Source organism: Pipistrellus kuhlii, unplaced genomic scaffold (genome assembly GCF_014108245.1).
Source record: "Pipistrellus kuhlii isolate mPipKuh1 unplaced genomic scaffold, mPipKuh1.p scaffold_m20_p_8, whole genome shotgun sequence".
NCBI classification, from domain to species: domain Eukaryota; kingdom Metazoa; phylum Chordata; class Mammalia; order Chiroptera; family Vespertilionidae; genus Pipistrellus; species Pipistrellus kuhlii.
The window spans coordinates 5593648-5607704 of record NW_023425584.1 but is presented as its reverse complement, the minus strand read 5'-3'; the positions used below and the strand labels follow the sequence as shown (position 1 = coordinate 5607704).

The 14057-nt window shown below is 44.6% G+C and overlaps 1 protein-coding gene across 3 annotated transcripts in view; it reads left to right on the top strand.

Annotated features, from left to right (window-relative positions):
• The window catches only part of DOCK2 (dedicator of cytokinesis 2), a 355728-nt gene that overhangs the window by 53104 nt on the left and 288567 nt on the right, over window positions 1–14057 (top strand). For all 3 annotated transcript variants that reach the window (XM_036423739.2, XM_036423738.2, XM_036423737.2), the window contains 8 exons: window positions 3319–3417; window positions 4500–4572; window positions 4678–4781; window positions 6398–6581; window positions 6811–6908; window positions 8657–8746; window positions 9795–9895; window positions 10780–10914. In XM_036423739.2, the coding sequence (XP_036279632.1) occupies window positions 3319–3417; window positions 4500–4572; window positions 4678–4781; window positions 6398–6581; window positions 6811–6908; window positions 8657–8746; window positions 9795–9895; window positions 10780–10914 (884 nt within the window). The remainder of the gene's footprint in view (window positions 1–3318; window positions 3418–4499; window positions 4573–4677; window positions 4782–6397; window positions 6582–6810; window positions 6909–8656; window positions 8747–9794; window positions 9896–10779; window positions 10915–14057) is intronic.

Sequence of the window (14057 nt, the reverse complement as noted above, 5' to 3'; positions counted from 1 at the left end):
GGATGACCTTGGACAAGTTACATGATCTCTCCATACCTAAGATTCTCTGCCAGCAAATGAGGCCAGCAGTGGCACCTTATTCCTGTGACTATCAAACGAGGTAATCTACATAATAGGTGTTCATTACTGTAGGCCACTTTCCTGGAAAGGTAGAGCGGTCTCCAGGCTTGACTCCCGCCTGGTGGATGCTCATCGGCATCTCCCCAGGAGGTGGCCTCATTGGTGTGGCACACTTTCTGGCGTGTTCCCACCCATGCTGACATATGTTCCTTAGGTGATTCCTACGAGGTAAACAGGGCCTGTGTACGAGTCTGAGGTCCCTCCTGCTGAAGTGTGCCTGCCAAGGCCAACTCAGCCTTAAAGTCTCCAGCTTCCTGATTCCTGCTCAGAGGTGCTTAGCCAATGGAGTCACCAGAACCTTCTGACTGTTAACTGGGGTCCTGGGGGCAGGCATTGGGGAAAATTATTGAACAGGCTTACTTGAGACATATACCAATCTCTATTTCCCCTAAAACTGGCTCAGGACCAATCACGATGCTCTCTAGACACATTAGGCAATGTCCAATTTATCTCTGAAGGGTTGAAGGTCGTAGGCCTTTCTCAGAATAATACTGAGACTTTTCTCCAGCCTTAGGCAATAACATTTTTTTTTATCATCAGAGACACTAGATGGGTAGCTCAGTTGTTTAGAATGTTGGCTTCAGGTTAGATCCCGGTCAGGACACATACAAGAATCAACCAATGAATGTATAAGTAAGTGGTACAACAAAGCAATCTCTCTCCCTCTCCTTCTCTTCCTCTCTCTCTCTCTCCCTCTCTCTCTCCCTCTCTTCCTCTCTCCCTCTTCTTCAGGTCTCTCCTTCTTCCTCTCTCTCTAAGAAAAAAAAAATACATAAAATTTTAAAAATGTTTTTTTCATCAGCAGGACAGTTTTGTGGGATTTCGTTGCCTGCCATACAGCAGTTTTACTTTCACCAGAGATAGATGTGTATCTTTAGATTTTATGAGCTAGATGGAATTCACTGGAGCTACAGAAATTCTAAGCCCATAAATGTCACCAAATATAAATCTTGGGTGGCTGGAAGGCCTCTAGGTTGTTCTAGAATGAACACTGGACAAAGAGTAGAGGGTCTGAGAGGTAGTCCAGCTCTGCTACTTGTGGGCAAGTGACTTAACCTCTCAGGGCCTCAGTTTATTCAGTTGTGAAATGGGGATAATGATGGCAATTATCAGAGGTGGTTATGAGGATTAAAATAAGTGAGGTCAGGTGTGTAAAGGACTTGGCACAATGCTAGACAACGTGCACTCTTTGAAGGGTTAGAAAAAGCTTGGAAGCACGCTTTAGTTTATTGCCCCAAGAATTTCTGAAAGGCTTCCCTCCTGTGAGAAGTAGAAGAGATGTGTGTCCTTTATTTCCAGTTCTCCGGTTATCCTTGTGATTTATTGATTGATTGATTGATTTATTTATTTATTTATTTATTGTTAATCCTCACCTAAGGATATTTTCCCCACTGATTTTAGAGAGAGTGTGGGAAGGGACTGAGAGAAACATCGATGTGACAGAGACATCCATTGATTGCCTTCAGCATTTGCCCTGACCAAGGTTGAGGTCGAGCCTGCCACTGAGGTACATACCCTTGATCAGAATTAAATTCGGGATCCTCCTGTCCTTGGGCTGACACTCTATCCATGTAGTCAAACCTTCTAGGCTCTTGTTTTTGTTTTTAGAGGTAAGTTCTGAAATGACACTATATCCTTACTTTGAAATAGACTCACTTCGGCTGCAAGTACAACCCGTCAATATTAAAGTGAGCTCCTTCTTCCCCTGTGGCTCTGAAGTAGAGTGGGCACTCTGCCACAAGAGGGGCAGGATTCTCCTTCCCACGGGTGAACTTGTTCCCCACGGGTCTCAGGGCCCACACGCAGCCTGCTTGGTCATTCAACCCTGGGAGGAGGGCTTGGTGTCAAGGATCTATTGGAGAATCTGGTAGAATCTGGTGAGAGGCCTGGAATCTCCGACTCTATGAATGCCCAGAGGCACACAGTTTTGCAATTTTGGGGTTTGGAACTGCAAACCCAATCCTCACATCCCTGAATCTTTGCAGACTGGAGGTTAAAATCTGCTGCTCTTGTATAAGAACCCCACTTAGGCCCCTTCTGGGTGATCTTGGCTTAGATCTTGTTTGGTGGCCGAATAACTAGAATGAACAGAGAGGGAGAATCAGTGGTTGGCAAACTCCATAAAGAGGTAATTTCTATTGCCCTTGGTGGTTTGGCTCAGGTTTTATTCTGGTTAAGAGCATGGACGTTGGTTGTAGGTTCAGTCCTGAGCCCTGGTTGGGCCATGTGCAGGAGGCAACTAGTTGATGTTCTCTCTCACATCTATTTCCCCCCCACTCCTCAACACCTCCTTTTTACTCTCTCTCTCTAAAGATCAGATATATCCTTGAGTGAGAATAAAAAATAAAAAAAAAAGAGGATAGGTAATCTCTGTTACTTGGAGGGTGACTTTATGGCAAGGAATAAATAGTTTACACAGTCATGCTTGCTCTGCCCTCACTCTGCTCAGAACATCCTTCATGCATTTCTGCTCAGAGCCTAGGAATCTTTCTTCAAGATCCTCTCTGAGTCCTCAGCTGGAACTCAAGTGCCTCTTCTCTGTGCAAATACATGTGTCTGTCATCACATCACATTGCTTAGTGATATGTCTGCTCATCTAATGATCCCTCCATTGAATGGAACCCTCATGTCAGCTTTAATATCTGACTCATGCCCGTAACCCAGAGTTCAGTGGGGCCTGGTACCTGGAAGATGCTTCCTAACCATGGGCTGCCTCAGCCCCTCATGCTCCTGTCTGTCTGAAACCTGAGCGCTTCCCTCCCCCTTCCTAGCTCCCTCGGGCACTTTGGTGTGATGGCATCAGAAATCCATCAGCACAGCAACTGCCTGACTGACCGGAGCCTGTTTGTAAACTTTGTACACAGTCAGACTCAGGAAACAAATAGGATTAATCAGACTAGCAGCGGGCAGGGACTCTGGGACCCGTCACCATTTCCAGTAGAGCCTGTGCGTCCGCCCTGGCACGCTCCCGAGGTTTCCAGAATGCAAGTAATAGGATTTCTGCAGTTAAGCAGCTGTCACCTCGGGCCTGGGGACATGCATATACATCTGTAATGTAGAAGGCTGTGTGGCTACCTGGCAGGAGGCAGCGTTTTCCCAGATCCTAAGGCCAGCCTAGGCTTAGGGGCCAAAATTACCCAAGCCCAGAAAAGGGCAGTTCTGTAGAATTTTCTCTCTCTTTTCCCCCTCTTCGGTCAGAATGCAATCTGCGTGGGAGCAGGGGACAAGCCTATGAGTGAATATCGGTCCGTAGTGTACTATCAAGTCAAACAGCCACGGTGGATGGAAACAGTCAAGGTAATAATAATAAATTATAATAATAGCAGCAAACACGAATCTGAGGCTCAGAGGTACCTCCCTGGGGTGGAGGACTCGGGGGGGAGGGTGAGGGGGGGTGGAATCTGGGTCTCTTCTCTGTGCTCTCTTGCAACCCAGTTATATCTCCTTGTTCATCCTTGTAAACTTTGTGCACAGTCAGACACTCCCCTGGTTCAATAACTTTGTGACCCCAAAGCTGGGCAGGTCATCTGGTATAACTAGGCACTGCCCCATGAGGGCCACAGGTTCTTTGAATTGCAGGGACTTAAAGGAGATTGTCGCTTATAGTAACCACTCAGCGTGCAGGAGAGAATGGAGGGGACTACAGCTGCCCATGAGGCCCTCAGGTCTTGCGTTCTGTCTGAAACACCCAAACGGGGATCTCTGCAGGCTCCATGATCATTTTCTGGAGCACAAAGTGCCCCAAAGTATGCATCTGTTTGGGTTTTAATGGTCTTCTGTACAATGTAAATGTGTCCCTTTTTAAACACTAAAGTGGTTTCTCACGGGTCGCTGAACTTCTCTGCCTAGGCCTGAATTGCACATTACGGAGAGAGCTGTAGGCTTTGCGGGAGATTTACTCAAATATTATTGGATTCCAGCCTTTTTATTAATTTTCATAAATGGGGATCCTCAAGCATACCCCTTAACGACCATTGCTAATTTGCTAAGCCCTGCTGCCATTGCCCGGAACTCCTGCGGAGAGCGAGGCGAGTGTGTGGTGTGCCGTTTGCGGCACATCAAACCCTGTGCTGAAGTTCTGAGGCTTTTATATCAATTTGGGGAGATTCATTTTCCCTCACTGTAATCTACAGATCTCTTTTCATTGGCTGGAATTGCAATTTGCCAAATGGATTGCATTTGGTACTTTATTTTCTCTTCATAGCTAGTCCTTATGTAATTTATTTACAGTTCATCAGGCTTGATGGGTGGGTGGTAATAAATGAGCATGCTGGGCTCTCCAGTAAATGGCCAGGCTGCCTTTGGGGGGTGGGGGGCTGGGGGAGTGGGGAGGGCCGTGTAATGCATGGTCTCCTGAGCTCTGGTTTCTGCCTGCGGAGGTGGCTGTTCCCATTGAAGACATGCAGAGGATCCATCTGCGATTCATGTTTCGACATCGGTCATCCGTGGAATGTGAGTACCAACCAAGTGGCATCTGGGGCGAGAGGAGGGGGCAGCCGGGTGGCCCTTGTGTCCTCCTCTTTCCTGACCTCACACTACTCACAATGCTACTTGCAGCTAAAGATAAAGGAGAGAAGAACTTCGCCATGGCCTACGTGAAGCTGATGAAGGAAGACGGGACCACTCTGCAGGACGGATGCCACGACTTGGTTGTCCTAAAGGTACAGTGAATTGGAACCAACTCTGCAGTGAGAGGGCTGCAGGAAGCAAAGGGGACAAGGTGGGGTGGATTCATGGTAAACAACTGGGACCCCGGGACCACACACACCTCGGCCTACCAGCTGGGCGGCCTTGTACAGAAGCTAATTTCTCAGGGCCTCTGTTTCCTCATCTGCAAGCCCTCAGTGAATGATTGTGAGGATTACATGAAACAGTTTATATAAATATGACAATGGTGGGTACATGGAACACTCACATGCAAAGTGTGGGCTGTGTGGATGGCCAGTATGACAGTCAACAGATGTCTCACTGTAGCTGATGGGGGAAGAGTAGGATTTGGGGTCCTGATCTGAACTCATCTCACATGTCTCCGTGAGTCTCAGCTTCCTTGTCCTCAGTGGTGATGGTGTGGCCCCATTGAGGTGGCCCACGTGAAAGGGCCATGTGTAAAGGGTACAGATGTCAGCCAGTGTTGTTTTTACATTGTGAGACTTAGACTGTTTGGAGAGGTGGGAGGCCTTGCCTTACTTGTATTGCATGCTTTCCCATGACCCCTGTGTCAGTTGGTGCCTCTGCTAGCTCCTGGCTGGAGGCAACATTGTGGCTGAGAAACAGCAAGGCCAGGAGGTGGGCATAGGCATTAGACCCTTAGTCTTGGCTTTCTCAACTTCGGAGGCGGCTGACTTTGCTCTTTCATCTGATGTCTGCAAGGCAAATATAGCTTCATCAAGGCTTTATGACATGATCCTCTTCTCTGAGACTCTCTGACTTTTCCAAAACCACCCACTCCTTCCGTGCAGCCTCTGCTTTGTCATCTGGGGCATATCAAGGTAGCTCTCGGTATAAAAGCCATTCTTTCTCAACAGACTGCAAACTCACTGGGGGTAGAGTGCACATCACAGTCAGTTTTAAAATTACTCACCTTGCTTAAACCTTGGTTTCCTCATTTGTAAAATGAGGGTATTCTATCAGACAGTTATGATTGCTGTGAAGCTTAAATGAAATGGACTAAAGCACGTAAAGCACTCAGTGTGACATTTAGTTTAGAATAAGGCTCCGTGAATTCTAATGCTCCTTATGTTCCCATCCACTCTTTCCTTTCACATGCCAAGGGCTCATGTGCGTGTCACTCTGAGCACTACTGCCATTTATTCTGCTTGAAATGTCTAGGAAGCAGGTAACATGATGAACCCTCAGTTTAATCATAAGAAAGGTGACACAGAGAACAAGGAATGTATCCAACATGACACAGACCTGTGAGTGGTAGGACAGGGTCTAGATCTCCGGACTTTCAGACTCAGGGCCTTTCAAATATTTACTTCTTCAGGCTGACTCCTTATCTTCCTGGGGCACATGTGTTTTAAGATCTCAAAAAAAAAAAAAAAAAATTAGGATGAACACAAATGTCCTATCTGGGAAATCTGCCATTTCCTTGTGCCCTTAATGAAGTCCACAGAGCCTCTAACTGGCTGATCACCCCCTTTCCATGAATGTAACCTGGGTTCCTGCCTGTGTGGGGAAAGCTGCTCTGCCTGACAATGTGTGTGTGGCCCCTGCAAGCTCGGTATGGCGGGTGTGCGCCCTTGGCTCGGGGAAGTAAATAAGGCACTGTTTCCAGGGGGACAGCAAGAAGATGGAGGATGCCAGTGCGTACCTGACTCTGCCTTCCTATCGGCACCACATGGAAAACAAGGGGGCCACTCTGAGTCGAAGCTCCAGCAGTGTTGGGGGTCTCTCCGTCAGCTCCCGGGATGTGTTTTCCATCTCCACCCTAGTGTGCTCCACAAAGCTCACCCAGAACGGTAATGGACCCATCGGGAGGTGTGTGTGTGTGTGTGTGTGTGTGTGTGTGCGTGGTGTGTGTGTGTACATGCGTATATGTATTTGTGCAAGCCTTTGTGTGCATGCATATCCACATGTCTGTGCATGCCTGTGTGTGTGCATGTGTGTGTGTGTGTGTGTGTGTGTGTGTGTGTGCATGTGTGCACAAATCCAGTGATGGTAACTGTACCTGTCTGCACTCCGTCCTAGTGGGCTTGCTGGGTTTGCTGAAGTGGAGAATGAAGCCTCACCTACTGCAGGAGAATTTAGAGAAACTGAAGATTGTGGATGGAGAGGAGGTGGTGAAGGTCAGTATTCATCCACTAGTGACAGAGCTGGGAATCGCGAGTGGCTTGGTGGGGAGGCAAGTGTTGAAGGGGATGGGACAGCTTTTTCCCGTTTCTGGGAAATCTGGGGATGATTTGGTCCAAGGACACTGAATGTGAAGCTGCAGGAAGGTATCTTTGTGCTCACTTTCTGGAAAATGATCATCCTGGGAGTAGATCCCAGCTCACCTGCTTGCCAACTCCATGTGATAATAGTATGAATTAGACATATTTCTCAGGGCTGTTGTGAGCATTCAAGATGACAATATTTAAAAATTACTCGGCACAGTCTCTCACACAGAGTACCCAATAATTGAACGAAAACATACAACATATACCAAGTTCATTAAAGGTAACCATTAATTTTGTTGTCATATATTACTATAGCAGTATGATCTCTTAGTGCTACCTACACATTATTGTTAGAAATAACGAAGTATTGTTGGTTTCTGCAGCTTGGAGGGCGTTATGCTTTAAACATGAGAACAGGAAGGACACCGGGGCTCACATTTTAAGTGAAACCGCAGAAAAAATGCAAATGCCAGATGTATTGTCATGTCCACCTGGTGGTGGAGAATACAGCGTCTGAATTCAGGTCTAATGAAAGCCACCCTCCTCTCCGGCACCATGACTTGGGGCGAGTGTTTCCCGTAGGTCCCATGGGGATGATCTTGTTTCCACCAGGAACCTGGTGCAACTAGAAGCTCCGAGATTCAGCAACTTTGTACAGTCGCTCTGTGTTTTGAGGACTCTAGGAAATATTGACCCACCTCCTAGGAGGAAGGGGTAACACATTTTAGTTAATTGCCCATACACACAGAAAAATGGTCGAATGTTCAGATCAGTGCTTTACATGGGTGGTATTGACCTGCCTATCTGGTTGAGCAATGGCAGAGAGGTCCCCCAAACAGCCTTTCATAGCATCTGTCACTTTTGAGCAGCTCAGAGAAGACATCTGGGAGTGAATTCCATTGTCTCCTTTTTGCATTATTTTTTAAAGTTTTTATTTTTATTTTATTGAAGTATGATGTATAACCAATAATATATGTACAGAGCACTTATTCTAAAAGTGCAATTCAACATACAGGGTGGGGCAAAATAAGTTTACAGTTGTGAGTATGCAAAACACAGAGTTTATTCTTGTATTATTATTTATCAATTAGTGTATTATCTTCCATACAAAGAACTGTAAACCTACGTTTGCCCCTCCCTGCATTATTATATATGTGCATGCCCATATACCCACTACCTAGATGAAGATACAGAATATTTTAGCATTGCCGTGGGCTTCCTCATACCCTTCTCAATCAACAAACTACTAAGATGACTACTGTCACCATTGATGGGCTTTTGTTTATTCTTGAATTTCGTAAAAATAATGTAATACAGAATGTGCATGTTTGTGTTGGACTTTGTGTCTGACTTATCTCACTGCACACAATGCTCAGGAGAGGTCTCCTCATTGCTGCGTGTCGAAGTAAGTAGTTGGCCCACTTTTATCACTGTGAGTTTATTTATTTCTGCAGTGTGAAAATGCCACCCTTTATTCATCCACTGTGCTGCTGTTGGTGGACAGGTGGGGTGCTCCAAGTCCTAGTTTATGTGAACTTGGACCCCTTGGCCATGGTGCATGGTGGATGTGTGCTCTCGGTCTCTGTGGGCTACCTGGAGAAGTGGATTTCTGGGTCACCTACACTCTTTCCTAATGGGCTCTCCATTATTTTGTCCAGTTTCTCCAGGATACTCTGGATGCCCTCTTCAACATCATGATGGAGCATTCTCAGAGTGACGAGTATGACATCCTCGTCTTTGATGCTTTGGTAAGAGAGGGGATGGGTGTGTGACATAGACATCAAGGTGTGTCTCACTGAGAAAACCCTGAGAACTCATGGTCCTTTTCATGACCCTTTTGGAGGAATTGTCACGTTAGACAACCAGACCAATGCGTGAGCTGCTGTTCCCTTTCGTTAGCTTGGAGTTCACCTGAGTGCCTGGGCAGAGTGAGTGAAGGGAATCTTAAATATTGAGGTCAGAGTGGCACAGCGTGAAAGTACGTGAAGCTGGATACCATGAATAATCGAGTTGGCTTTCCATGATTGCCGGGAGCTGGTCTCTGGTCAGGTTGTGAAGGACCCACTGTGTATCCTGTCTCCTTTCCATTCTCCTTCATAGTCTACAACTCACCAGAGGCACTATGCTCTCTCTTTCTGCCCAGAACCTTTCACAGTGGTATGCCATCCAGATCTTTTTCCTTTCCATCTTTCCAAATGGTCTCTTCCTTCTCTCACTGTCCTAATTTATGTTCTTCAGTGTCATGTCAACATAAATAAACATAAGAAACATTTGAATTAGGGGGCATCAGTGACCAGCAGAGTGTTAATGTGTTAACCCCCTATGTCAGTGACATTTATATTTATAAAGAGGTTGCTTGGAGACAACTGTGACTTGGTGCTTCCCAAGAGGGTCTGGAAAGCTAGCCCTAAGGAAAGATGCTCTCTGACAAAAAGATCTTTTTTTCAACCACTTAGAGAAGTGCTGAACATTGCATGACCCTCTTGGAGAGTCATGATGCACATAGATATATTAACGACTCTGCTAAGTCCTGCAATAAAGAAGGCACTCTAAGGATGACAACCTGAGATTTCTCAAATTTATCTGACCAAGAAACCTTTGTATGTTATAATGCTCTGCAGCACACTGAATGAAGCACTTTTAGGAGAGATACCACCTGAATGAAAAGGATTAAAGATATATTAGTGAGCTAATTCCTGGGTAAAATTTTTTGCTAGGGGTTCGGTTATGCCATGTGACTATGGCTTCCTGCCCTAGGTCTTTTCTGAAAACACGGATTCTTTGTCTTTTCCTTAGATCTACATAATTGGACTCATTGCTGACCGGAAATTCCAGCATTTCAACACCGTTCTGGAGGCTTACATTCAACAGCATTTCAGTGCTACCTTGGCTTACAAGTAAGTGACTCTGTGCCTCCTGCTTGCCCTGCCAGGATGTCAAAGGCACAAGGAACTTGAGTATTTTCCTTTTATCACTAGCCTGTGTGAGTTCTCCCTTTTTTTTTTTTTTTTTTTTTTTTTTTTTTTTTTTTTTTTTTTTTTTTTTTTTTTTTTTTTTTTTTTTTAGAAAATTCAATCTGTGCCTTGGTTATTTGGATTAAAAAAAAAAAATCAAACCCATAGGTTGAGGTGAATACGGTGGCAGTAGTACCTGAAAGTCTTCCTTCCCTCCCTCCCTTCCTTCCATGACCTATCAGCAGCCCCTTGCAATAAACATTGGGATTCAAAGGCAACAAAGAAGAAAGGCACATGCTCGGTAAATCGCTATAGTTTGGGTATAGACAACTGAGGGTCACAGAGGGAGATGATGCTTGGAGGGGGGTGGAAGCCAGTTTGTGAAGGGGCCTTGGAAGGAGATCATGTAGTTTGAAGTCTGCCTTGCCGGAAATGAAGAAACATGGAAAGTTCCCAAACAAGGGAGTTCCGTGGTATAACAAGAACATTTCAGCAGGAAGAAAAAGCTGAAAAAGACATTATCACCCCCATTATTCCCAATCATATTCTAATTGTGACTAGTTTTTCTAGTCAAAAGACTTTCCTTCCTCACTAGTTTTTTTTTTTCTTTTTCCTTTGCTGGCTTTTTACAGGCAGGAAATAATTATTCCCTCTCTGTATTAAATGTTCTTTTAAAGCAGAGTTATTTTTATGGTTGTAAATGAGTAAGCTTGACTGTACCACTAGCTTTAACCTTTGATTGAAAGCCTTATAATTTACTGAGCAAAGGAATTACCATGCCGTGGGTGGGGAAGCAACATATTTTGAAAATATAATCCCTTACTCAGGAAACTGATGACGGTGCTGAAGACTTACTTGGATACCTCCAGCAGAGGGGAGCAATGTGAGCCGATCCTCAGAACCCTCAAAGCTTTGGAATACGTCTTCAAGTTCATTGTTCGGTCGAGGACATTATTTTCTCAGTGAGTACTTGCCATGTGAGAGTGATTGATAGGCTTTGCAATTCCTCTGGGATACAGCATTGTGCCATGGGAGAAAATTTCTTACAAAATGATCACTAGCCTTCCATCAAGTACCAGTACAACTCAAAAACCCAACTTAGAGAGTTAGGACTAGGTAATAATGGTTCCTTGTAAGTTTATTTGGGGATAAAAGAAATCATAGCATGATGTAGAGTCATGCTCCATCCAGTGAACACAATTGGTGACTTGAGGCCCTTCAGCGTTACATCTGTTCTTTGTGTGACTTGAGATATGATGAAAACTCTCCATGTATTCTATGAGGTGGAGAGAATAGAACTCACAGAATTTGGTACGTATTTGGCTCTTAGAGGTTGTACATGACAGATAAGCTGGTATTTGCAGTTGACCTGCCTGTCTTTGAGATCCTAGTGGCCAAAAAGTAAGCTAACATTTTAGAGTCCTTAAAAGATATGATGTTTGATGGTCAGTGTCACAGAGGTTAGCTGCCTTTATAATGGGCTTCAGGGATAGAGGCATTCAAATGCAACATGAAAAAGTACAATTTTTTGTTCTTTGGCTATTAAGACAAAGTTAGGTTGGGGACTGGTTATGTGTATGATCAGGTAGGTTGTACGTGATGGCATATAAGAGAAAAACATATGGGGATTGTATTGTCCAGAGTCTTAACAGTACAAATGAAAAATACTCAACTCAAACTGACTAAAGGAAAAATAGAACTTCATTATATTTTATATTATTGAAAATTCCAGCCTCAGGCATGGCTGGATCCAGATGCTTAATGTCATTGGGGTAGTCTCTATCTCTCGGGGTTTTGGCTCTGCTTTCCTTTGTCTGGTTGCCTTCTAAGGCAAGTTTTCCAAAGTTGAAACTATTTGCATTAGTTCATGTTGTATTGGCTTAAGCAATTCTAGGTTCCTTGTTGTTTTAGCAAAATCCTATGCCAAGAACTGTGATGGGTCATGTGCTAAGGTCTTAAACCATGTGATCAGGGGAATGAATATGCAGATTGTGTAGTGGTGGTCACATGTGCTCTGGAGCCATGGGTTGGTCAGCCACTTCTGGTGTGCACTTGTTTAGTTAGACAAAAGAAAGCAGAAGTCTATAATCATCATTTTAATCATGATGATGAATGTGCCATGATAGCATCATACTTGAAGAGGCATCTAAGATGGGTAATTGTTTGGGATTCTCAAAACATTTGTTGAGATTTCAGTTGGTAAATAGAAAGAGATGAGTGTTTTGCAGCATGTCACAAAACATATGTCATTTAGGTTATGCTAAAAATGGAATATCTGTTTCAATTCCTCTGGCTTGTCAGTGAATCAAGGCAGAGGCTACACATTAATTAAAACCTTAGGGGTGTTCTTGCAAGTTGGAAGGAGACTTGTAAAATATTTGAAATCCAAATAGAAACTGTGGGTCTTTCAAGGGTTTGAGTTACTTGGAGGAGTTCAAAGATTCAAATATTGTACTTCTAGACGAACAGGCAAGAATATCTTATTTCATCTTGCAGATAAGATCTTCAGATGTGTATTCTTTCCATTTATCATATTCTTTCCATTTATCATATTCTTCTTTCCATTTATCATATCTTCTGTCCATTTTTTCCTTTTAGTTTGTTAGTTTTATTGTCCTTCTTTCCATTTATCATATCTTCTGTCCATTTTTTCCTTTTAGTTTGTTAGTTTTATTGTCCTTCTTTCCCTCCTTCCTCCCTCCGTCTTCTCCCTCTTAATTTTTGTCTCTTCCCTCCATAAGCATTTCTACCTTTGCTTTCTTTTCTGCTTCAAGTTGTGTCATCTTACAGAGCCCCTAGCTCTTCACTATGAGTAAGATCAGTGCTGCTGGAACTGAAGTGACTTTTGTCTTCTTCAGGAGTGGGTGATCTGTTAGTCCTTACTGTATCCCCAGCATAGCATAAAAAACACCATTGACATTCTGAACTGTCTCCTAGATGAAATCCATTTTGGGGGCTAAGAGAAGGAATTTGGTGAAAAGAGATGTCTCTAAGGTAACCAAGGCATAATTTTTGGATCTGTTTTCATTAACATATATGTGGGCAGATCTGCAGAGAGGGTCTAGGACCTCATGCTGAGGGAAGGTAGATTCCCTGTGTCTTGTTCATTTTTGAATCTTCAGCAGTAGTTTGCCCTCCAGTGGATCCTTGGGGACATTGGGAAGTGGTGGGGGGATTTTCCCTATATTCAGAGAGCATTTCATTTAGGAGGCTGGAAAAGAGAAGGTTCAACACATTGTGATTGATTAGCCAGCTGGTGGAAAAACATCAAAATGATCGCTTGGGGGGGCTTATTGTGTCTGGTATTGTGTTTGTTTCCTGCCATTCCTTTGTCCTCTTTCCTCGTGTGCATAACTGCAGTGGGTCCAGCTCCCATCAGCTGTTCCCTGGCCATTTGTCTTTGCACACACTGCACATGAACATGCAAGGGCTGGGGGTGTTCCTGGGTCTGTTTCCAGGGTGCAGTTGGGTAAGGAAGGAAGAGAAGATGGTGACAAGAATGGGAACTTTTTGGGAATATTGATTTCTATCACAGCCAAAGAAAGCGATTTTCCTAGCCACTCTTCTTGTGTCACTAGCTCCTGAGTCCCATCCAGGACAGGTGTCTCGGGGCACATACTTGTGCCGTAGCTGCAAAGGAGGCTGGCAGAGCCATTTGAGCTTCTGCCAAAGGGAGGCCAGCTTGCAAATATGGGAAATTCCTAAATTATAGGAGTGTGTGCCCAAGATGTTGGGTGGCCATAAATAGGACCAATATCTACTAAGCTGTTCTGGAATGACTGAGCCCCTGGGCGATACGGCGCAGAGCGAGGAACACTCAGAAAGAGCTGAAATGATTATCTGCTAAGCATTGAGCTTCTTTACAAAACTCCTTGCAGTGCCTTTTATCCTAAAGCTCAGGCTGCCAGCTGAGCTGATCCCCAGAGTTTCTGAGCCGTGGAATCACTCGGAGTCCATAGCAGCCTGTGTGTCCCTGATCCGCATGATGGGCACTGGCTAGCTCTCTTCATGCTGCTGGGAAGTAGCAACGAGACAGTAGTGCCGTGGCCTATGGGACAGGAGGCAGTGTGGGGTGATGGTTAGTGTTGTACAGTTGGCTCAGTGA